General features: G+C 54.2%; 3 gene segments (V, D, J or C); all 3 read right to left on the minus strand.

The window, feature by feature from the left end:
• The window catches only part of LOC106827306 (immunoglobulin heavy constant alpha-like), a 678,397-nt gene that overhangs the window by 53,865 nt on the left and 599,273 nt on the right, over window positions 1-25,259 (minus strand).
• LOC139045755 (immunoglobulin heavy constant gamma 1-like) lies at window positions 7,585-9,497 on the minus strand. The segment is given in 2 exon segments: window positions 7,585-8,856; window positions 9,218-9,497. Coding segments are annotated over 2 exon segments (297 nt in total).
• On the minus strand, window positions 10,776-16,112 carry LOC106846429 (immunoglobulin gamma-1 heavy chain-like). The segment is given in 5 exon segments: window positions 10,776-11,252; window positions 11,336-11,665; window positions 11,790-11,825; window positions 12,110-12,403; window positions 15,696-16,112. Coding segments are annotated over 5 exon segments (1,056 nt in total).

Here is a 25,259-nt window from a genome sequence, read left to right on the forward strand (position 1 = left end):
AAGACAAGCCCTCAGGATCAAAAAAAGGTTAGTAAGATTTTGCTGTTCTTTGTAAATATTTATGGCTTCTAGAACCTTAATTTTTGAGCAATGGTGCCAGAAGGTGACACGCTTAACTCTTTAAAGATTAAAGATTTCTCTGTTCCATGGCTCTTAAACCCAACGCAAAAAAGGACAAGTTTTAGAAGCTCAAGAAGCTCCAACATGGCCATTGTAATTTTAAATTATCCCGAGTTATCTGGCCAGCCATTTACAGTTATTCCTATTTTGTTAAGCACTTAACCAGCGTCAGTACAAAGCCAGCCGGAGTTCCAAGGGGAGGCTGCCCATTTGGGAATTCGTTGGCTTTTAGAAGCGTGACTTCCATTTTAATTTTAGTTCTGTTTTACTGTAAAGTCTGAACACGTTCCAGGGACAGTGTGGTGGCTCAGAAATGAGCTGTTTGCGAGTGTCGCTTCTAAAATGATATTGAACACCCTCTTACGTGCCTTAATTTCTTCTGCCGTACTCTAAACCTGCTGTGGGTGCTTGGAGCGTCGGACAAGCAATGCTTACGTGCGCACCCCTCGAGGAGCCTTGGATTAATTAATGTGAACGATCACAACGGAGTTCCCTGTGGGACGGCGACGTGGCAGGAGGATTGATCCTCTGACACTGCCATTAGGTTCTCAGTCCCCTGAGAACAACTTTTGCTGGAAGGAGCTGGTGTCCCTTCTTTTCGGAGCTGAACAAGTTCAGACTCTGATTTCTCTATCAAACAGTTTTTTGAGGCTTTGTAGAGGTAATTCTTTATTAAATTCAATTTAAAGCCAAATTAAAAAGGTCAGTCTGCCCCATTCACTCCAAAGTCCCCCTAGGCTGCCCGGGCCGAGGACATTCTCCCTAGGTTTCTCTTTCCTAGGAAATGAACTGATACCCCTTGTAAGAGACCTAGTCCTAAGACTGAAAGAACTCACTTAAAATTCTGGACGATTGACTTAAAATAAGGAGGCGTGGGATTCAGGAGAACTCACCAGGGTCACCTGAAGAATGCAGTGAAGCTAGGTGGGGGGTGTGGTAGAATGGGCCCCTGCTTGTACCAAACACAGGTGCAAAGTAGATTCCAGGTGGTCTCATGAGGGATTCTCTGAAATCCTGCTGAATACACCAAGAAATGTCAATGCAAAGAATCCGTAATCAATCTATAAATCAAATTGGCATGAGTTTATTATATGAGCCAGTTTTGAGGTCTATATCCCGGAAAGGGACCATCCCCAATGAAGGAAGTGTTCTGAAGAATCAGGGTGTACAGAACGGTTATATACCATCCTGTAACAAGGGACATACATCACATCCGACAGGAATATCCCTCATACTACAGTCACGAGACGCTTTCCTAGCACAGCAGGTCTGTGGTCACAAGACGAGCACAGTAGGTCAGAAATGAATCCTTGGATTCTGGAAAGAAATGTTTCTCTTTAAAGAAATGCTGCTATGGGGCTGAGGCGTACATCCCTGACTTTAAGGGCATCATTCTTGGCTTTGGGTCATTGACCATGTTTATGGCAGACGGACAATGCATGCTCAACAGGTCACGTCAGGCCTTTCTGGAAAAACAAGGTCAGGCTGAATTTGTTTTAAACTAAATGACTTCTTCATATTCCCCCCGATATTGACTTTTCTTATTACATTTCATTTCTTCATCATCACCAACGTTAAAGTGTGTGACAAAACCTCTGACAGTGTCCTGGCTAGTGGGTCTTAGGCCCATAGAGTCCAGGTCCCCCTGCTATGCCCAGGGTTCTGGCAAGACAAATCAGCACACGGAGTATTGAGTTGGAGTGCTCAGTACCCCTCCTGCTCCCCGTGCTGTCTGCCCCTGGTTATGGCGGTGGGGCTGGTGTGGAGGATGAGCAGCCCCTCTTGGGATCATGACAGGGTTTTCAGGCACCAGGCCACTGCCATCCCCAGATCCACGTAGGGGGCTGGCTGCTTTGGTGGGAGAGGGCACAATCACGCAATTTGGGCATTCAAACCACTGGGCTTTATCAGGATCCACACACATGTCCCTATCTGGCTCTGAAGGTCCCATTCTTTCAGACAAACCCTTTCTTGTGGGAAAGCCGGTGAGGCTGTGAACTCGTGCTGAGATGCTGTGACCTGTCGAGTGGGGCTCTGGGGCTGGCTTTCAGGAACAGTCGCCCTGTGGTCACAGAGCAAAGAGATGCTTTGAAGGTGTTCACAGAAGACTTCCTCTGGCCCTGGCCCGAATGGGGATGTCAGAGTTGAGGCGTCATGCGTCTCTGCACGCCCTGCCGAGCAGAGATAAGACTCCCGCCCCGCCCGAGACCCGGCAGCCCTCATTCCTCACCTCACCTCACCTCACCTGTCTGGACAGCATCTGCCCCGCCCCCACCCTTGCCTCCATTCCACCCCTCACTCCAGGCCGCTGCAGAGGCCACCTCAGAGCCGATGGTCGCCATGAGCCTCGGCCCACCAGCTCTCATTCCCGCTGTGGCCCCTCTCTGCTGCTTCCATGGGCACCAGGCCAGCTCAGCCACGCCAGCTCTGCCTGTGAGGTCTGCTTGCGGGAGCACCTTTCCCGATTTCAGGGCGACTGACGCTCCCGGGGGCCTGGACATGTATGAACTCGTAAGGGGAGCTGGGGGTGCGGTCAGGAGGAGCCCGCGCTGGCTTCCCGAGTCGCCCAGGTTGGGGTCCCGGGGAAGCTCCTGATATTTGGATGCAGGAGGCTGCTCCATCCCACTCAGCGCCACGCCAAGGACCCCTGGCTGGCCCCTCGCTCCAAATCTCAAGGAAACGCACCGATTGTCTTCGTGGTGTGGTTCAGGGTGCCATTCTCCGGTTCGTGCAGTCCCAGCTGTGTGACAGGTCCAGGAGGATGAGGCCCCGCGGACAGGGCCACTGTCTACATCCATCTTCTAGCACTGGGTTCTACAATTGCTGGGAGGGAGCTCCCTGCAGACCTGCTGCTCTGGGGTTCTGGGGGCCCTTGGTCTGCCCGTCTCTGCCTATTTCTTCAGGTGACCCACCTCCCCGCCCTTGTCCCCCTCCGCCTTATGCTGGATGCTTGCCAGCTTCCCCTTTGTCCCTGTTGTGTCCAGGACTGAAGGCATATTTGGGGTTGGTTGTGACCGTGATTGTGAGTTATTGTCACAAAACTCATGTCTCCTAAAACAGTGTGGAAATGAATATCGCCCTAAAGGGAAGAACCAAGGCTGATTATCCGCAGCTGCTGCCGCCAGGGCTCCGGGGCGCCTTTGCTGTGCTGTTGCATGCGCAATGTGAGTTGTTACTGTGTGCATACATCGTATATCCTAGACGTGTCTATAACGTATATGTGTAATGTAAAGATATTATATAACATCCATGTTGATAGGTTAAAATGTTTCCTATGTATAGAAAGCTTCTTTATAGGACGGGGGCGCTCGGGGGCACCTGATATGTGTAATGTAAAGATATAATATAACATCCATGTTGATAGGTTAAAATGTTTCCTATGTATAGAAAGCTTCTTTATAGGACGGGGGCGCTCGGGGGCACCTGATGGGGTCCTGGGGAGGCGGGGTGTCTGTGATTGCTGGGAGCACATCGGGCTCTCTCTGGTCCATCCTAAATCCGTAGTGGGGACGAAATCAGTGAAGCCGGCAGTCACTGACCAGGCCCGGAGGTTTGGGGCAATGCACGGGTGGCTGTTCACTCCCGGGCTGTCCTGGAGACCGAGGCCTGACGTCCTGCAGGTCTGAGCGCAGAGAGCAGGCTTCTACCCCCCGGTTCCCGCGACGAGGGCTCGGCTGCCTGGGAGGCTGCAGGTGGTGGTCAGGGCTCTGTGCTCAAGAGCAGTCTGGCCGCTGTCCATTCGTGTGTTCAGTGTCTCACCAATAATTGTGGTGTTTTCTGAACAGGTGTGTCCGTGAGGATCGCCGGGCAGCGTGAATCTCCAGGGCACCGGGCCCTCCTGGAGTGACTCCTGCAGACCGCTGTGTGCATGTGTGGGAAGTGGGGTGGGCAGCATGTCCTTATTTTTAAGTAACCCCCAGGCCACGCATGCAGTCTGCGGCCCATGGGATGGCCATGGCTGCTCCACGGTCCTCATCAGCACCCAGAGCGGACCCTTTCTTGGCCGAGCAGCAAGTTGAGGGCATTTGAGTAAGAAGGGAAACAAAGGCTTATCTTGGGCTCATAAAAATACGCACAAAAATTAAGCCCCCTCCTCTGTAACTGAGATGTTGGCAGCTTTCTGCTGAGACCCCGGGTGTGCTGGGCATGCACGTCCCACTCCTGAACCCCAGGCCCTCTGTCCAGCAACAGGTGCAGGGCGACTGCTGCGTCCTGACCGTTTCTTGGCCTGGCCCACTGTCCCTGGATCTCAGAACAGCTGGTGCCAGGTCCCCCCTTTTGGCCTGAGCAGGTGTGGTCGAGACAGGTAGAGGGAGTCCTCCGGTCTCCAGACCACACAGCCCTCTCGGGGTTATGCACTCGGGGAGCTTCACAGCGAGAGTCTTGTCCCAGTCCTTCCAGAACCTTCCGTGTTGACCAAAGTCATCCCTGGACGTGTGGGGTGAACAGTACCCTGAGTGTCCTGTCACACCTCACCCCTAAGTCCACCTGGAAGAAACATGAGGATCTTCTGCGTCTGAGTCCATGGCCCCCTGAGGAGAGAACATTCTAGAAGCAGGGAAGGAGGTCAGGTAAGGGGTACCTGTCCCTGGCGTCCACCCCTGATAACTTCAGTAGATTGTCTTCCCGAACAGGAGGCCCGGTGGGATCTGCACAGATGGCCGCTCTGGACTCAGCTCTGAAGGGCCTGACCCTCAGCCTCTGTCCACGTGGGACCCCGGTTCTCTTCCTCAGGCTGTGGTGCCCGGCCCCTGGCTGTGCAAAGGGTCTGCTCCTGCCCAAAACCCCACTGTCGGGCAGATGCTGACCTGCTGGCTCCCTGGCTGCAGGGTATCTGCTTGTCTGGAGGAGTGGCCAGCCGGCCAGCTGGCAGGCGACCTAAGGGTGGTGATGTGGAGGACGAGACCCCGCCTGGCCGTGTCCGAGCAGGGCCGAGGGCTGCCTGGGGCTTGCCGGCTCCCTCAGCAGATGGCCGGCTCCTCCCCAGGGGCCTGGACCCGGCCTCCCCTTGCAGGTCCCAGCCTGCCCACTCCTCCTCCTTCCCGTCTGGGAGGGCTGGCTCCTGTCGGGAGGAGGAAGTTTCGCTGCTGCCGTCTGAGGTCCCCGGCCTAGAATAGTGCTGGTTCTGACGTCAGGAGGCCGTCAGCTCGACGAGACTCAGACTCCTTGTCTGCCTGCCGTGTGGTGGCCGGAGCTCAAATCCCGGCAGATGTCCCGACGTCCCAGCTGGTGTTTTGGCGGGGCCCTGTGGGGCTCCCTACACAGGCCATTAGGGGCCAGCCCAGCCCTGGAGCAAAGGTTACAAGCAGGTTTTTGGGTTCCCCTGCTGTGGCTCCCCATTTTATGCACATCTCCCCGCCTTGCCAGCTGCTCTTGAGATGCAGCCCTGAATCCTGTGACCTGACCCCTCTCCGGGACGGCTGCAGCGTCAGCTGTGTTCCACTTGCACCTGTCCCGTGGAGGCGGGAGCACCTTCTGACAAAGCTTTCAAGGGGAGATCCTGTCCAGCGTCTGCCTCCTTGGCTGTTCCCCAGCGCCTTCACACCGTTGCCGCTTTGCACTGTTTCCCGAGTTCACGGTTGCGTCCGCAGGGGCTTCGTCTGGTGCAAGCTGCTCCCCGACCTGGGAATCGGAACTGCTTTCTCTCACGTGGTTTTCATTCTCATTCCCTTATAACCAGCGTGGCTCAGCCTCCTTTCCCTCGGTTTCAGGCTATTTGGATGTCTTCCGGGAGACGCCTGTTCAATGCTCTTGGCCATTTCTCTACGGAACTGTGTGGTTTCTGTAATTGATTTGCAGGAGTTCCCTGCATATTCTGGACACGTTGTCAGTTGCATGTCTGTAGGAAATATTGGGACAGACTTTGAAATGGACCAAAGGTGACTTCTGTCTTCAGTGGGAAGCAAGGCAGTGTCCCGCCCCCCCAGGTGATGTGAGTGGCGGGGGCTCCGCCCTTTCCACCATCTTTGGGCTATTTTACAACTCTGCCAGTTGTAGAGAATCAAGGCCATGGGAACGCTCTTCTTGGAAGGATGGTTGACTCCTCCCTCTCTCAGGAGGACAAATCAGATGCATTTGAAAATGCCTCTATTCACAAGGTCCTTTAGCATTCTTGGTTCCACTACATCCACGAGGTAGTTTGAATTCTACTTAGAGCTGGTTATAAGCCCTTAATTGCTGAGTTCAATGAAGTCTTTGAAATGTGTTCGTTGTCTGCCTACATGAGATGGTGATCACACCATGATTTACAATCAGTCCTTTAACATGTTTCAAATGTCTTCTCCCACATGGGCCCATGTATCCTGGGCCCAGGAAGTTCTGTGACAGGGCGGGGACGCAGGTGACCTGGTGCTGAGGAGCAGAGCGGGGCGAGGCCGGGCACCCCGTTCCTCCAGACTCTGCGTCAGCTGCTCCCTGGGAAAGCCTCCCTCAGTCCCTTTGGTTGTGGGGCCTCTCAGCTCCCGGCACTTTCCCCTATGCACTCATCATGGTGTCCTCAATTTGCTGTTTGCGGGATGATCTTTTTTGTGTCTGGGGAGTGGACGCAGGGGGATACTGAGTGGCAAAGGCCGGCACAGACCAGGCCCTGGGTGGTGGGGAGCATTCTGCTGGGTGCATTTGAGAAGACTGAGAGGAGGCCTGGAGCTCAGAGCTAAGAGAAGGGTGTGTAGGAGTTTGCGGGGTGTGTAGAGGGAAGGTACTCCGGCAGAAGGGAACAGCATGAGCAGAGACTCTGGGTGGGAGGCAGCGTGAGGGACCCAGGTAACCGATAGCTGAGTGTTTGGGACAGTGCGCTGTGTGTTTGTGTTGCTGGGACTGACGCCCCTGTTTGGGGCTAAATTGTGTCGTCCAAATTCCAATCTTGAAGCCCTGACCCCAGGACCTCAGAATGTGGCTGTATCTGGAGCCTGGGTCCTTCAAGGGGTAATAAGTTACAACGGGGTGGGCCCTGATCCAATAGGACTGGGGTCCTTACAAGATAAGGGGTCAGGACGCAGAAACTCGCAGAGGGAGGACGATGCGAGGACGTGGGGAGAAGAGGCCGTCTACATGCCCCAGAGAGTGGCCTCAGGAGAATCCCCTGCTGACGCCCTGATCTGGGGTGTCCCGCCTCCAGAATGTGTGAGGACAAATGTCTGGTGTTCAGGCCACCCACGTGGTTTGTTACAGCCATTCATGGTGACTAATACAACCCCACATGCGGTCCTGGCTCAGGCCTGGGCCAGTGCTGGACGCTCCTCCTGCCCGGGCCCGGGCTGGTCCTGCTCCCCACAAGGCTTGTGTACCCCCTCCCTCCTCATCACACCGTTTCCGGGCCGCCCTCCTCACCCATGGAACCCCGGGGGCTGGAGAGCCGAGGGCAGGAGGGGAGGGAGGGCTGGAAGGTCATGGAGCTGTGAGGGTGTGGACGGAGCCCCAATGCACGACTCGGCCAGGCTGTGGGTTCCACGAGGCGTCAACATAGGCAGTTATGGAATTTTCCAGGATATTTTATTGTTGTTTTAGAAAAAGAAACTGTAAAGGCAATCGATGGGCTACAGAAACTTCAAGAAGTCGAAAAGCTACCCAAGCTCCCACTGTGGGCTTTCCTTTGAGCCGTCTGTCTGTGCAGGGCCCTGGCAGGCGGGGCGGGGCCGCCTCTGCTTCCCGTGGGCAGCCGTGTCCTCCCCGTCCAGAGATGCTGACTTGCCCTTTGCTCAGAGACGTGAGGGGGCACTGGTTCCTGGGGCGGTGAGGTCGGGGTCTCGTTGGGTCCACCTGCCTTGACTACCTGAGGCCCCGGCTCTCTCCTCGGTGTTCTTGTCTCTTCCCCATGCCCCGTGGAGCAACTTGGAGTTCCTGTGGAAGGGGACTCGGGCCCCTCCCCATGGGGCCGTCTGGCTGGAGGCTGACCCTCCCCAGTGGTGCTACCCCCACCTGCCAGGGTTCCTGCCATGGCCATGGGTGCAGGCCCTCCTCCTAGCAGTCTCTTCAGGTGACGGTGATCCGAGTGACCGTGAGGGGCACATCGAGAAGCTTCCCTGCTGGTGGACGATGGCCCCGGGGCCTCCGGGCCTTGTGGCAGATGCTCCCACTCAAGGATCTGAAACCAGGTGTTTCCTCCTGCATCCAGGAGCCCAGCAGGGATGTGATTCACAGGAAGGCCTGTCCCTGCCCAGACAGCCACAGGAAGGCTGGCCCTCCACCTTCCCCAGGGTGACTGACACTGCAACCCTGGGTCCGTCCTGGTAAGGGACACTTGGACCCAAGGCCTCAGCGTCCACATGGCCCTGGCCTTTTGTGGTGGCTGCTATGCAGGGGCCAGTCGTGGTCCATCAGCTGTGCTTGGGTTTCAACTCCTGTTCACTCCATTCTCCGCTGGCAGTCAAGGGGCAGGATGTAGCGTGCAGTGGCTGCAAGGCCAGAGGGTGTGGTGCAGGCCAAAGGTGGCCATAAGGTCAGAGGGTGGTAGGTCCGAGTCTGGTGAGGTCTGAAGGCAGAGGAACAGGTCTGCACAGCATGAGCTGCTGGACCTGGACGCTGGCTAACGTCTGGGGTGGCCTTGGACGCCCGCCGAGGTGAGTGACCCTAGGCCCCCTGCCCGATCATGTTCATATAGTCAGGGACGATCGTCCGCTTCAGCTCCACCACCGAGGAGAAGATCCATTTCACCTGCAGCGGGCGGGCCAGGGGTGAGCGCGGCCTGGACCCAACGCCGGCCTCTGCCAGGTCCTGCCTGCCCTGCACCCGGGCCACCTGACGGTGGGGGTTAAAGGGGAGACAGCAAGGGGACAAAGTGGGGACAGCGAGGGGATAAAGAGGGGACATGGTGCAGTTAATGATGTGATAGCAAGGGGAGTGAGGGGACAGTGAGGGGACTGTGAGGACAGTGCAGTGAAAATTTTGGGACAGTCAGTGGTAATTTGGGGACAGTGATGGGATAGTGTGGTACAGTGTGGAGAAATTGAGGGGACGGTGATGGGACAGCAATGGGATGGTGTGGGAAGAGTGTGGGACAGTGTGAAAACATGATGGGGGGAGTGAGGGGACATGGTGAGGACCGTGTGGGGACAGCATGGTGACAGTGAGGGGGTGACATGGGGACGGCCTGGCCCACCTTGAAGAGGGTGACGGTGGCGCTGTAGCACACGCTGAGCAGGAAGAGCGTGATGAAGATGGAAATGGTGGTCCACAGCCCGTCCAGCTCCCCGTCCTGGGTCTCGGCACAGCTCTCGTCCAGGACCATCTCTGCACAGGGAGCGGGTGGTCAGTGCTGTGCCTGCCCGAGGGGGCTGGGCAGGGTCAGCGGGGCCTCGGGGGGTGATTCTCTCTGTAGTAGAGTGGGTGGGGCAGGTGGGATCCCTCAGCTGGGCTGGGCCAGCGGGTCCTGAGGTCAGTCTCTGTGCTGTAACCTCAGTCCCCCATTCCTCCAGCTGGGACCCCAAGTCTCAGCCAGTCACCCCTGACCCAGGACTCAGGCAGGCCAGTGGGGGACCAACTGTCTCCTCTGCTCTGCCTTGTGCTGGGCCCTCTGGCGAGAAGGCGCCCGAACCCTGCAGGATGGAGGCTCAGGCCCCGCCTCCTCTCTCCTGGGGACCAGGCCTGAGGGCGGGAGGGTCAGCAGAGCCTGTGGCCCACTGGGCCTCTGCCCCAGGGAAGGGCTGAGACAGGATTGGATGTGTCCCCAGTGCATGAGCCGTGGGAGTGCTGGGGACAGCTGGGTGTGGGGTTTTCTGAGTGTTAGGGTGTGGGTTTGTGCCCTGGAGAAGTGTAGGGCTGGTTTTCGGAGCTGGTCATGTGGTCAGTGTGAGGACAAGCACTGGGCAGCCCACCGGGTGTGGGAAGGGGTGGGGCCATCTGGTGTCCAGGCTGAGGGTTCAGGAGACCAGGCTCAATGCTCTGTTGGGCATGTGCAGATTGCCCTTGTGTGAGGCCCCAGTGTGCAAGGCCAGGTCTGTGTGCGTGTGTGTGGAGCTGGTGTGTGGGCTGGCACTGCTCAGTGAGAGGAGCTGGTTTTCAATGGCTGTGGGCTCAGTATCCACATGGGAGTGAGGGACGGCCCCTCCCCGGGCACTCTGGGCCACCTCTTCGCCCCTTGGGGACCGGGAGTGTTGTCCCCTTGAGTAGATAGGCCTGGCCCCAGGCAGGACAAGGTCAGGTAGAGCCCCCTCACCTGAGGGAGGGTGAGGGCCTGATCTTGGAGTGCCTGAGGGCAAAGGAGGGCCTGTCCCCACACCACGGGCCTGCAAGCCTCTCGTGCGGGCCAGAGCCACCAGGCAGAGCTCTCGAGTGACTCAGTGGACAGGGATCCTGGGGGACAAGGATGGGCCATGGTCCCACAGCTCAGGCTCCTACAGAGGAGGGACGCCCTCACGTGCATTTCCCTGAAGGGCTCTGGAGGGGCTTCTTTTGTTCCCTGGCCACCCTCCAGCCCCAAGCTGCTGCTGGCAGGAGGGCGGCCTAGAGGAGCTGCCGCCTCTGACGAGGCCCTTGCCCGCTCGGCAGCCCCTCCTGCTCTCCTGGGCGGCCTGCACAGAGCCCCATACTCTGGGTCTGGCCTGAATGGGACCCACTCTCCCCTAATAGTGACAATGTGGCCTTGGAGCCTGGCTGCCCCGCTGCCTGCAGGCCTGGCCAAATGCCAGAGCTCTGCCTCAGAAAGAACCACGACCGCGTCGCAGGGTCCCAGGGCCATGCTGGGTGCTTTATTTCATGCCGGGTGCCCGGGAGGTATGTACACAGGGTGGGGGCTCAGGTGTCCTCGCGGGTCCCGGAGAGCCTGTGGGGAAGGAGGGACAGCTCTCCGGGTGCTGGGCGCGTGGCTCATTTACCCGGAGACTTGGTGATGCTCTTCTGCCTGTAGGTATGGCGGATAGCTTCGTGCATCACCACACACGTGAATGACTCTCCCTGCTCCCACCTGTCCGTCTCCACAGTGAGCTTGCTGTACAGGAAGTAGGACCCGTCGCCATCCAGCTGGGCTGGGGTGGTGCTGTACTTGACCTCTGGCTCTGGCTCCTCATTACTCTGCCACTCGACGTTGATGTCAGGTGGGTAGAAGTCTTTGACGAGGCAGGTCACACTGACCGTGTTCTTGGTCACCTCCTCTCGGTGTGGGGCCAGGACGTACACCTTTGGGTCCTGAAGCTCTCCTGTTGGGTAGGTGTTAGCACAGATGGTCACTCCCTGGGTGGCCCCGTGGCATGCTCCCCATGCTTGTCTGCCCTGCCCTCACCTTTGGCCTTGGTGATGGTCCTCTCGACGGGGGCTGGGAGGGCTCTGTTGTTGACCTTACACTTGAACTCCTTACCCCTCCGCCAGTCCTGGTGCTGGATGGGGAGGACGCTGACCACGCGGTAAGTGCTGTTATCCTGCTTCTCCTTCGCCTTTGTCGTGGCTGTGTGTGCCTCCACCCCGTCCACGTACCAGTTGAACTTGACATCAGGGTTCTCCTGGCTCACGTCCACCACCACGCAGGTGACCTCGGGCGTTCGGGAGATCATGAGGGTGTCCTTGGGATTCGGGGGGAAGATGAAGACCGAAGGCCCTCCTAGGAATTTAGAATCTGACATGGGAGACATGGTGACAGGGGATCAGTTCCTGAGCGGGCCTTCTCTCGGGTCTCCCATAGGCCACACCTGTGCTCGGGCCAATTCCTGGGGGTAAAGGATGAGGCTTGGCTGACTCACCTGGACATTTGGGGCAGCAGCAAGGCTCTTTTATGACTGCAGAGAGAACAGACGGGGGTTACTGGGCCTGGAGGGAGACGGCCCTGGGGTGAGCTGACGTCAGGGCCAGGTTTTGGCAGGTCTGAGACCAGCATGCCTCCTGTGGCCCGAGGGGCTGGGTTAGGGCTGTCCAGCCTGCCCCTGCTCTGGGCATGGCAGAAACGCCCAGAGGACCCCTCCCTTTGCTCGGGAGGCCTCCCCTGCTGCCCTGGGGTCCAGGCAGGAGGGCAGAGCCTGGCCTGTCTCGCAGGAAATGCCCTCCCTGCGGCCCCTCCTCTCACCGATTTTCTTGTCCACCTTGGTGCTGCTGGCCGGGTGGGCTACGTTGCAGATGTAGGTCTGGCTCTTCAAGCTGCTGGCAGGCACGGTCACCATGCTGCTGAGGGAGTAGAGCCCCGAGGACTGCCGGACAGATGGGAAGGTGTGCACGCCGCTGGTCAGTGTGCCTGAGTTCCAGGACACGGTCACCGGCTCTGGGAAGTAGCTGGAGACCAGGCAGCCCAGGGCCACCGTGGAGTCAGATGTGCCCGCAGAATGTGAGGCCAGCTGGAAGACCTTCGGGGGCGTGGTGGAGGCTGCAGGAGAGGAGGCATGTTACACCAGGGCCTTCCCCTGTGAGGGTCCGGGGAGGGCGTCAGGTGCCCAGGCCTGAGCACTGCTAAGTCCAGCGCCTATGTGCTTCCGGATAGTCTTCAGACTAAATGCCCTGCGTGGCTCCCTGTCCCCCAGCGCTGGCACCTCTGCAGCTATGGGCTCTGGACTGGTCACCCACTCAGCACTGGTTGACCACCTGGATTAAAGCCCCCAGGGCCTCTTCCCCTCGTCCCTGCGCAGGCCGCATGCTCCTGTCTGAGCCCTGACCGGAGGCCCCTCTCCTGGCCCTCTTCTGCTGGTCCCACAATCTACTCCTGTGGCCCCAGCCCGGCCCTTCCTGACACAGCGGCCCCTCCTCAGGTGTGGTGGGCCTCTGCCCCACATGCCTGTGTCGGCTCCTGGCCCTCGGCCCGGAGCCCTCATCATGACCTGTCTGCTCACCAGGCCCTGTGTCTTCTGAGTCGGCTCTGCAGTCACAGCACCATGAGTGCTCATCCCCGACCCTCCCCGAGCCTACTGTGTACCCGTCCCCTCCCTGGACCCCGTCCCCTCCCTGGACCCCATCCCTGTCCTGGACCCCGTCCCTGGGAGTCTCCTTGTCCCCCTCCCTTCCTGTCTCTGTGGGCCCCCAGCCCAGACTCTTGCGTCTGCTTCTGGGCCCCCTCCCTCCTCAGGTCCTCCTGGCCCGGCTTCCTGAGCTCACCTCCGGCCCCTCCCTGCCAGTGCCACCTGCCCTCCGCCCTCCCTGCTCTTGGGCCTGTCCAGCTCCTTGCTCACTGCAGAGCCCTCCTCCAGCCGTGGTCCTTCCCCAGCACAGCCGGCCCCTGGGCGCAGGCGGGAGCCCTGCACTGCCCTCGGCGCTCCTCTCCTCTCGGTGCCAGCCTCCCCAGGCCCCCCTGTGGGCCAGGGTGCAGCCTCCAACCCCAACAGCCAGGCCCAGCCTGTCTCCCGCTCCCCTGAGTCCTGTCTGCTCAGCCCCAGGGCCCTGCCTGGACTCTCCCCAGGCTGGCAGCACTGGCTTAGGCCCCAAGGGGACCCTCGCTCTTCCCTCTGCCATGTTGACAGCCATGTGCCACCCCACACTGCTTCTGCACGTCTACCCCTCCTGTCTCATATCCCCACAAGCCCCTGGAACAGGGCTGGTGCCCCTGGGCCCTGGAACTGCATCTCATGCTGTCCCCTCAGGGATGCCCCCAGCCCATTCAGCCCCAGACACCTTCCATCCCAGGGTCACCTCTCTATCCCAAGTCACCACCCACCCGGCCCTCTACCAGCTCACACTCTCCTCTTGGCACAGGGAGCTCCACTTGAGCCCTGGGAGCCACCTGCTGTCTCTGCTCCTTGTACCTACTTTGCTCCTGCCTCTGCAGGGCCCTGTTTACCTCAGGCCATCTGCCTCACTGTCCCTGGAGATCCTGGGCTGCCACCCGCCCCTTCTGCCAAGCTCGGCCTGACCCAATGTAGTTTCAGCGCAGCCCCTTGCCACTGGCCCTCCCACCTGCCCCTGCTCACCTGTAGCTGCCCTGCCTGCTCCCCTGGAGCTCCAGGACAGCCCCATGCCCCTCCTGCCCTCCCACTTGCCCCTGCTCACCTGTAGCTGCCCTGCCAGCTCCCTCAGAGCGCCTGGGCAGCCCCCGACCCTCCTGCCCTCCCACCTGCCTCGGCTCACCTGTAGCTGCTCTGCCTGCTCCCCACGAGCTGCAGGACAGCCTCCTGCCCCTCTAGCCCTCCCACCTGCCCTGGCTCCCCTATAACTGCTTTGCCTGCTCCCTCGGAGCTCCTGGACAGCCCCCTGCCCCTGCTGCCCTCCCACCTGCCCCTGCTCACCTGTAGCTGATCTGCCTGCTCCCCACGAGCTCCAGGACAGGCCCCTGCCCCTCCAGCCCTCCCACCTGCCCTGGCTCCCCTATAACTGCTTTGCCTGCTCCCTCGGAGCTCCTGGAAAGCCCCCTGCCCCTCCTGCCCTCCCACCTGCCCCTGCTCACCTGTAGCTGCTCTGCCTGCTCCCCACCGAGCTCCAGGACAGCCCCTGCCCTCCTGCCCTCCCAGCCTTCTGCTCACCTGTAGCTGCTCTACCTGCCCCACTTCATCTCTTGGGGCCGTCTACTGCCCGCTTGTGTCCTTCTACCTTCCCCTGCTCACCTGTAGCTGTTCTATCCCTCATTCCTGGAGCTCCAGGTCCACAGCAGCATCCTTCCTGCCCTGACCTACAATCCCTTTCCCACAGCGCAGGTCCCTGAGCTCAGCCCCAGGCTGCTGGGTCAGCCCAGGGCTGCCTCTGCCCCTCCTGCATCTCCCAGAGCCCTCGGCCCAGGTTTGCCCTCCATCCTGGGCACAGTCCTTTCCCAGCACTGGGCTTTGCCTCCTGGAGCCACCTGGTGCCCACATTCTCTCTGGCCAGCTCTCCCCTGGCAGAGCCCTTCCTGCCCTGGTGTCCTCCGGGAGGAGCTCCTGGCCCCAGCCCGGCCTCACCCTCTCTGCGCCCCTCACTGCCCTCAGAAGCCCCATCTGGAAGCCCCCTCGGGAGCGTGCTCTCTCCGTTGCTGGGTCATCTTGCCTTGCCCACCAGCTCCCAGCCCTGCAGCCCAGGCTCCTGCTCTGGATCCTCACTGCCTGGCTTCTGATGCCCCACCTGTAACCACTGAGCTCCTGCCCAGCACTGTGTGATCTGAGTGCTGAGCACACAGGAGCCCCCATTGGTCCCTTGGGCTCTGCTCCTGGCTCACCTGCTGCCCTCGGTCCCAGTCGTAGCCCAGGACCCTGCGACTGCCCCCTCAGGCCCTGCCCTGGAGCTTGAGTCAGCTCCTAGGCCTGGACAGGACCCTTAGGCCACCTGGAGGTCCTCTTCCTCCCCTGCTCTGAGGCAGCCCCCTCTCTGTGCTCAGACCCATCTGTGCATCCTGGCGTCCATGCTGCAGCAGCTCAGGTCCTGGCTGGTCCTGCCCTCAGCACAGCTGGCCAAGCGCAGCCCTCAGGCTTCTGGCCTCCAGCCCATCACATTCCTTTAAGGCCTTGGGTCCTCCCGCCCAGTCGACATCCCTGGTCTCTGCTGCGTCCATCTCTGTTGGTGTGGGCGCATCTGCTAATGGCTCCATGGTGCCTCTGTTGGGGCGGCACTGTGGCCCGTGGGCAGCCTACTCTCCCTTGTGCTGGCTCAGCTGCTCGAGCCCCTCAGAGTCGTCCCTGGGTGCCTGGGCTCTCTGCAGCTCCTGTTGCCTGCTCCAGTGCCTCCACTCTACTCCCTTCCCCCCGCTCCGTGGGGACCCCACTCACCAAGTGTTGGGGCCGTGGAGGTGGCTCCTGCATGCCCAGCCTGGCTCGCTGAGGAGGCCTCTCCCATCCCTGCTCTAGCCCCAGGCGATGTGGCTCCTCGTGGCTTCGTGCTCTGTGTCTACTGCTGCTTACAGGAGTTCATAGCCGGGTCCTGGAGGTGTGAATGCCCTCTCCACGACCCTGCAAAGAATAAGAATGGGTCTGAAAGCAGGGCGCACCGCTTGCTTCCTGAAGTTCTCTTTTCTTCTGGGTAGTTTCTGTGTTAGAGAGCCTGGGGGGAGTACAGACGAGGCCGAGGCTGCCTCACGTGGGTGCGTGGGGGTGGTGTGAATTGATGCCAGGGTCCCAGGGGAGAGTGCAGGAAGCCTGGGCTCATGTGCCTCTCTTCGCTCTCTCCCTCCCACAGGGATTGTGCCCGACGGCCCCAATGCAGGCAGGGGCATCTGGGCCTCTCGCCTGAGCCCTCTGGTCCCCATACCCAGAGGACACCTCCCCCTGCCCCGGTCAGCATGCAGTGTGGACACAGGCTGACCTGCTCACAGCCCGCAGCCCAGCCCAGGGCCTCATCCTGTCCTCCTGCCAGGACAGCCCCCCGAGTAGAAAGCCGTCTTCCTCTGGGTCCCTGCCTCTTCCCTCTGTCCCTCTCTGGCTCCATCTGTGGCCGAAATTCTGACGGAAGGCTGGTAGCACCCAGGGTCCCAGGGAAGCTTTCTTCCAGGCACAGCTGTCCTCTGGGGACAGACAGAAGTTATGTGCAAGGACAGAGTCCATGGTGGTCACTGGGACCCAAAGGTCTCCTCTGTCAGAGAGAGAGTGTGCTGTCCCTGTCCTTCCATGTGTGCTCCAGGACCCAGCTGTCTGTGTGTGGGGGGATGCAGACCCTCAGTGTCTCATGACTTGCAGTGCCTCGGCACACCCAAGGCCCTGTGTGCACCCCTGGGCCATCTCGTATTCTCCACGTTAGGCCTTGGATCGGGGACCCCTGGGGGGCACAGTGGTCCCCACCCCAGAATTGCCAGGGGCCAGGACTGGATGAGACTGGACATGAGGGCGGGCTTGGCTCCTTCCAATGGTTGGTGGGCAGGGGCTTGTACTGTGACTCCTTAGGGTGGCCAAGAGCAGAGTCCAAGGCTTTAGGAAGTGAAACTTCTAGGAGGCCCCCTCAGATGTAGAAGGGGAATTGGCCCTCCCACCCATTGCTATCTGTCGCACTTTTTGGCCACGGGTCTCCCCAGAGCCACCCGCGTCCTCCAATGGTCTCCTCCGGGTCCCTCTGCCTCCCCTACTGTCAGATCCTCACTTTCCACAGTTGGGGTTTCTCAGAGCAGCACCCACGTCCAGGTCCCATATCCTGTCTGGTGGTTCATGGGCCGCCCCACAGCAAGTGGCTTCTGCAGCTACTCTGCTGGTTTGCTCCTGCGTTGATGGCCTGCAGGCAGCTCCAGGCTCTGTGGGCGGGGGCGCTCCTCTCTGCTCCACTCACATCAATGAGGGGCTTGAAGGCTCCACCTGGAGTCTGGCGCCTGGGCTGGGTGGATGCCCTTGTTCCCCTCTATCTTCCTGATCCTTCTGTGGGGATTCCCCACGCTGAGCGGTGCCTGGGCCTGACTCCCAGGAGGAGCCCTGTCTCCTTAGGTCCTGCTCTCAGAGACCCAGCGGTGGTCCCTCAGTGTCCCTGTCCCCATGGAGGCCGTCACATGGGTACCCTGGGGTCTGGTGAGGGAAGTGAACCTCTGCATGGGGCAGGGCCAGGTGATGGAGGAGCCTGTGGTCCCGGAATGTTGCTGTGGACACCCAGAAAACGCCGTCAGCAGCAGCCTTGGTGAAGGGAGTGCCCTCTGGTCCCTCCGGGTTGAATTCATGATAATCCACCTCACACTCCCGGCGGCTCTGGCCCGGCCTCCTCTCCGTGGCGCCCACGCAGTTTTGCCATCTCTCCCACGGAAGGCAGCCTCCCTCAGTCATGGGCTCAGCATGCTGTGAGCATCGCTGCCGTTACATAAGAAGCACATTCATCTATGTAATTTCTGGTCAGGAAATGTTGATGCAAATAATCCATAGTCAATGTATAAATCAAAATGGGGGAGAGTTTATTACATGAGCCAATCTGAGGACTACATAGCCCAGGAGAACGACCTTCCCCAAGGGAGGAAGCACTCGGGAGTGGCCGGGTGTACAGGGAACATACATCACATATGACAGGAATATCCCTTTTTCTAGGGTCACAAGATGGTTTCCCAGCACAGCAGGTCAGTGGCCATGAGAAGAGCACAGATGGTCAGTCGTGAACCCTTAGTTTCTGGGAGGAAATGCTCATCTATAAAGAAATGCCGATATTGGGGGCATATCTTTAAGGGCATCATTCTCACCTTTGACACACCATAAATGTTTAAAGCAGATGTACAATTCATGCTTGACAGGCCATGGCAGGCCTTTCCATAACACCAAGGTCCAGTGGAATTAGGTTTAAAACAAATGACTTTCTCATATACCTCAATATATTAACTTTTCTTATTGCTTTTCATTTGTTATTTTCCCTTTTGAATTAATAATGTTTTGATAGAAAGCATTGATGATCAAAATATTGTCTCTTGGTGCCAGAGCGGTTGCTGCCTGCCGTGGGTCCATCATGTCCCTTGATACTAGGCCTCTGTCTCATTGATTTGCCCTGTTATCCATGTTGGGGGAAAACAGTCAGATGAGTGGACGAGCATAGAGGTACATATTAGCAGGGGATGCATGTGACAGGTTATGTAACCTTTCAGTAATTTTGCATTGTTGCACAAACATTGCACATGTGCTTTTACATGAGTCCTTATGCTTACATTGTTTACAATTATAGAACAGGTACAGTAACAATCATGATGACTGAATATTTGAAATGATTATTTTACAAATGATTTTTTAGACATAGTCTTACCAGAAGAGGAGATTCATCCAGGTTTGTAAGATCTGTCAGCCACCCCAAGTTGCTGTACAATCATTGCTCTAGCCTGCATGCCAGTCTTACAGCACTGAGTAAGGGAGATGTGATTAGTTTGAATATTGTGACTACTACAAGAATTTCAAGGAGTACCAGAAACAGGAATTATAATTTGGTTGTCAAAAGGGAAGCAGTACCTGAAGGGAGACAATCAAACAAATGCAGACTGAGGGTGGGGTCGCTTAAGGCATTCACCTGCTTTTCCATGTGCTTTAGCAGAGTGGACACATTGGAAGATTCATCAGGTCTAAAAACAGCATTCAGTTTGAATGAGTGCACATGTCCCACCTTGGGATGCTGTTAGACTATCTAAGGCCATTCTAATTGGAAGGACAGCCCTTCCCACTAAAGACACTTCAGTATTTTATAAGGCTATTCCAGGTTGACTACCATTAAGGGGTTGTTGAGTAAATTTAGTCAGAGCCTCTATGTGATATGATGTCTTCTAGCCCCAAGGAAGGAAAGAATATAGCCACTAGATGATCATACCAGTGGAATAGTAAATGAGTCCATCTGGCCATAAGGAGAGGAAGATCAACAACAGATGTTGGCTCAGGGCAAATCCTTCTCTGCATCCATTAGAAGCCCATGGTGCAGTGTCCTAGCCATCCGGGTGGTAGCCAAGACCAGAAATTTGATCACATAGCAATTGAGTTCCTTTAGGAGACTGCCAATGAATGCCTGGCCCATGAGACCAGTCTGTTCCAAACCAATCACTTTCCTTACATATGATAGTGTTCTCACATGACTTGGGCAATAGGCATCCCACATTTGCGTCCAACTTCCCATAGTTTTCACTGTAATAGCTGTTTTTTTGTTTATCTGAAAATTATTGGGATAATTGGATGGTCTGAATAACAGAAAAAGAGTAGCCATGCCTGGGATCATTAATAGGATGGGCTATTGGCATGTCTCAGGATCATAATTGGTAATGTTGGATGAACTGTGCACACCAGAACTAGATCTTTCCATCATAATAAATTGCTTTAAGGCTTTTCGTTCATACCTTGAAAGAGAGCAACCAACCAAGGTACCCAAGATGTATTAGAAAGGGGAAGTTGGCCACATATCCAACAACGGGACTGATTTTTGTGTGTAGCAAAGGAATGTGAGCATTGTAAGACATTGCCATCAGAGGCCCATTCTGATGTGGATTGAAAAAACAAACATAGTATCAGGAAAACCTTAAATGGCATTTTTGTGTTTAATTAAATGATTTTGAAATTAGGTTATAATCTATCTTATAGATTTGGAGGGGAAGAAAGTAAAGTATTGCATAGGGAACAGTTGCAAGAGTTTAAATGAGGAGATATAAGGTTGGGAATACAGGCCTGGTCCGCAGTCTTGGGACATCTGTCTACAACAGATCCATCTTCTTCTCATCCTGTTGTGGAGGGATTTGTCTTGGTCAGTTGAAGTCAGTGTCAGAAATAGGAGCTGAAACCCACACAAGTGGAGAAGTCCTTTTTAAAAATGAGAACTGTGAATCCACGAGTCTATGCCTCTTAATTTTGCTGTGCAAGATTGGTTAAAAGTACCTGGTGTGGTCCTTTCCAACCAGGTTGCAAAGGGTCTTTTTCAGGTGTCTTTTCCAATAAGGGAAATCTCCAGGTTGTAGCCCATGACCTTTAATGTCTTCATCTCCTGGGAGCTTTGTCTCCTGCTGTGAAAGGAGTCAGCTACCAATGTTTCATGTCTTTTAGATGTATGAATGGCTACCAACCTTTCTTTCTTTTAAGTGCCTGAATGAGACCTTGACAATAATGTCAGATATCTCCCTTGAGCAAAGGTGGATCACACATTCCCTCATGTAATTGCATAGTCATCCTGTTATTGTTTCAAAAGGAGGCAGCCGATATTTCCCAAACTGTGTAGATCTAAGGCCGTGGAGCTCCAGCAGAAGAGGTTCTGACCATGAGGGACGAAATGCTTCCCAAAGCTTTTCAAACTGAGTTTTGATTGTGCTGTTAGTTAAAATGTTGCATTGTTTGGCCAAATCTCACAAATAGGTTTCATTATTTGTCTTGCAAAGTGAGTTCCCCGGTAACTCAGTAGGAATTCCCCAAACAGGAATTGTCCTTTCCAATAATAATATATCTACTGCTAAAGCCATTGCTCTTCTACAAGGAAAAGCACCAACCCGATGTGAGAACACACGGATCATCACTAAGACATTTACATCCTGGAGATGGTGGCATGTGAACAAAGTCCAATGGCCATACCTCAGAGGGTCCCTTAGGAAGGGGAAAGTTGGTTTGTGACCCAGGAAGTGGTTTCCTTGGATTATACTTTGTGCATATTGCAAAACAAGCATGGCTTTATGAGCCACTGTGGGAGAAAGTTTCTAAAAGTATTGTTTTCCCCATGAAATCAACTTGTCAGGTGCCCCATGGCTAATTTATGTATCTGCCGGAGCAGTGACAATTGTGTTCTATTAAGCACCAAGAATATTTTATTGGGCCAAAAACACATCTGTGTGGTGGTGTCAAAAATTCTTTTTGTTGCCATGTTTAACAGAGTTATTAGAAAGTGGTGGACATTCTTGAGCCTGGACAGCATGTCTATCCCAGTAACGTCCCTGCTCATCCTTTAAGTAAGACACATTTGTAAGTCAAATTACATGATAAAACGCAACCATGATCAGTTTTCTCCTGTGGTGCTGATGAAAGGTAGCAGGGTTAAGCTATTGAATAGAATTACAACTAATAGTGTTATACAAAGCCATAGAAAATTTTTTCGAGAATTTCATATAGTTTCTAAAATGCTTATGTTAATAACATATGCATGCAACAGTATCAAGAAGAATGCTTAGCATACTTATTTGACAATACCTCCCACGTAACCTAACATACCAAACAAGCCTAGTTAGTGGAGTATCTCCCGCTTTCCAGGAGATGAGAACATATTCTATGAGATATTCCAAGGGCCCACTGGTAATTCTCAAAATTACTTTCAGGTTAAAAGTTAGTCTTTATTTAGTATTTGAATTTTGGGGAAGCTTGTCAAAAATATCAAAGAGTTTTCAAACACTTGGTCAAGTAGAATCTTAGGTCACTGTGAAACAATGCTTAGTTATCCATTTAACCATGGTGACAATTAAGGATTTTCAGGCAAATATAGAAAATAAGAAATCTGTCAGGAAATCCTTAGCTGCTGTGATTAAAGACCTGACAGAAACAATGCAGGAAACTCATCTTGATAAGACATAAAATCCTTTCCCTTCTGGCACACTGCTCAAAAGTAAAGAAAAACCTTTCACAAACTCTCTATGAAGAGCAGAGCAGAAGCCCAACTGTATCCCTTTAAGAGAAAGAAACCAAATTCTAATTTTTGCACCAGATTACTTTTAATATTAAAACTTATTCACTTGGTTAAATTCATTTTAGTCGTAGCCAAGCTGACAATGCACAAACTCTCTGCTCAGGGCTCCTTTCCACAAACCTATAACTTTAGTTTTACTTGGAGAATTTTTCCCACGTCTTCTTTCCTCCATACTAGAACTTGAGGGCAAATTTAACCTTCTTAGGAAAACAAACAAACAAAACCATTTCCATTCCTTATATCTTCTTTACTGAAAACATACATCTTGCTTTCTTTAATTTTTCACATTACCTTCCTGTGTATTGGTGGACCCACAGATACTGTCTAGAAACCTATAGTTTCTCATAGAAAATTTCTCAGCATGGCACAAAACATGAATAAACCCAAGTGTTTTTCTAATACTTGTATGTTGTACTTGTAAGTTAAGGACAGTTGCTCTTAATTTCTAGGAATTTGGGTTGTAACTTAAACATGTGTCACAGGTTGATCACCGTCCAAGCACATCACCCTTCACTTGCTTCATTCCCTCTCGGTGCTTAGTTTTATTTTAACTTGGGGAAGGAGGCCTGTATTAGAAAATTCCTATCAGCCTCTGAATATCAGTTTCTAGTTTGGCCAATTCCTGATCATAAGTTGGTAAATCTTTTCAAATCTCTTATCCGGTTTCACTGTGAAAAACAGTTACCATCCCTGGCCGTGTTCATTCCTGGTGATAAATCCATGAATGTTTAATGTAGCAGTTTCCCAGAAAATCTCTCAGTGTCTTGTCAACTCTGGGAGGGTCTCATATTGCATCCTCCTTCAAAGAAAGGTTATGGGGGCATCTGTGAAGCCATGACCTAACAGACTTTTCTTTCACTTCTCTCTTAATAACTTAATCTTATAACTTAATTTTTTGTTAGCTTTTTGCAACAAAACTTTCAACAAAATTATTTTGTAATTTTGAAGTCATTGCTTTTAAGTGCGTTTTTTAAATGATATTAGCTAATTGGAGTGCTCCTTCGAATGGCCAACGTAACTCCCCCAAGGCTGGTGGCAGTTTGGTGGGGCCCTTAGCCACGGATGGAGTGCAAGTCGCATTTCTGTCCAAGCATCTGTGACCACAAAATGGGGTGTAAATGCACTTTTGACCAACTGTTATCATGCCAAGCCTTCAGGACAGGAGACAAGCTTAGTAAGAATTTCTGTTCTTTGTAAATCTTTATAGATTCCAGAATATTGGGGTTTTGAGCAATTGTGATGGAAGGTGGCACACTTAACTCTTTATGGATTAAAGCTTTCTCTGGTCCATGGCTTTAAACCTAGTGTGAAGAAGATAAGTGTTGGAAGCTCAAAGCATCCCCAGTGTGGCCACTGTAATTTTAATTTATCTGGGATTATCTTGCCGGTTGTTTCCAGTTTTGCCCATTTTGTGAAGCACTTTCAAGTGTCCGCGTGAAGTCAGCCAGAATTTCAATGAGAGGCTGCCCATTTGAGAAGTGGTTGGTTTTTAGAAGAGTGGTTTCCCATTTTTCTTTTAGTTTCATTTTACCATAAAGTCTGAACAATTTCTAGCGATGGTGTAGTGGGTCGGAAATGTGCTGTTTGTGAGAGCCACTCCCTAGAAAGGTGTGAATACCTTCCTGCATGCCTTGGTTTCCCCCTCCAGCAGTCTAAAACTGCCTTGGGGACTCAGATTGCTGGATGACCGATCCTTATGTGCAGGTACCCGGACGAGCCTTTAATCAGTTAACGTGAATGATCATGAAGGAGTTTCCTGTGGGACGGCTGCACGTTTCGTGGACTGATCCTTCGATACTTCCACCAAGTTCTCCATCACCTGAGAACAACTTTTGGCCAGAAGGAGCTGGTGTCCCTTCTCTTGGGAGCTGAACATGTTCAGACTCTCATTTCTCTATCAAACGATTTGTTCAGAATCTATAGACACAATTATTTCCAATTTAAAGCCAAATCAAAAAGGTCAGCTTGCCCCACACCCTCCAAAGTTCCCTCTAGGGTCCCCTGGCCCAGGACATCCACCCTAGTTTGCTCTTGCCTAGGACATTCCCTCTTGGTTCCTGTTGCCTAGGGCATCCCCCTTAGATTTCTCTTACCTAGTGAATGTACCAGTACCCCTTTAAGACAGCTAGTCTTAAGGCTTGAAACAGCCCATATAAATCTCTGGACTAACAACCTAGCATAAGGAGGTCCAGATTTCAGGAGAGCTCAGTGGGGGCACAAGAAGCATGTAGTGAAGCCTGGGTAGGGGTTCCAATGGGCCTCTATGGGTTCCAAACACTGGTTCAATGAAGATTCCAGCTGGTGTCTGGTTGGTTTTTCTGAACTTCTGCTGGCTATGCCAAGAACTGTCAATGCAAACAATCGATAATCAATCTATGAATCAAATTGGGGTGAGTTAATTATATGAGCCACTTTGAGGTCTATATAGCCTGGCAGAATAAGCTTCACCCAGGATGGAAGCATTCTGAGAAGAGGGGTGTACGGAGTGGTTATATACCATCCTGGAACAAGGGACGCACATCACACAGGACAGGAATATCCCTCTTACTACAGTCACGAGATGCTTTACTAGCACAGCAGGTCAGCGGTCATGAGATGAGCACAGTAGGTCAGCAATGAATCCTTAGTTTCTTGGAAGAAATGCTTATCTATAAAGAAATGCTGATGTGGGGGTGAGGCGTACATCCTTGTCTTTAAGGGCATCATTCTTGGCTTTGGGTCATTGTACAAGTTTACAGCAGATGGACAATGCATGCTCGACAGGTCACATCAGGCCTTTCTGGAAAATCAAGGTCAGGCTGAATAGTTTTACACCAAATTCCTTCCTCCTATTCCTCAGGATATTAACTTTTCTTATTGCTTTCTTTTTTTTGTTGGTGAGGTAGATTGGCTCTGAGCTAACATCTGTCACCGATCTTCCTCTTTGCGCTTGAGGAAGATTGCTGTTGAGCTAACATCTGTCCGAATGTTCCTGATTTTGTATGTGGGATGCAGCCACTGCATGGCTTGATGAGCAGTGTGTAGGTCCATGCCCGGGATTTGAACCTGTGAATCCCAGGCCGCCAAAGAGGTGCATGCAAACTTAACCACTCTGCCACTGGGCTGGCCACTGATAGTGCTTTTTTTCATCATCGCTGATGTTGAAGAGTTTGGAAAAATCCCTGATGGTGTCCTGGCTCTTGGGTGTTAGACCCAAAGAACCCACTCTCTCCTCTGTGCCAGAGAGTCTAGCAAGGCAAATTGGCACGTCATGCATTGAC

Source organism: Equus asinus, chromosome 7, assembly GCF_041296235.1.
Source record: "Equus asinus isolate D_3611 breed Donkey chromosome 7, EquAss-T2T_v2, whole genome shotgun sequence".
NCBI classification, from domain to species: Eukaryota; Metazoa; Chordata; class Mammalia; order Perissodactyla; family Equidae; genus Equus; species Equus asinus.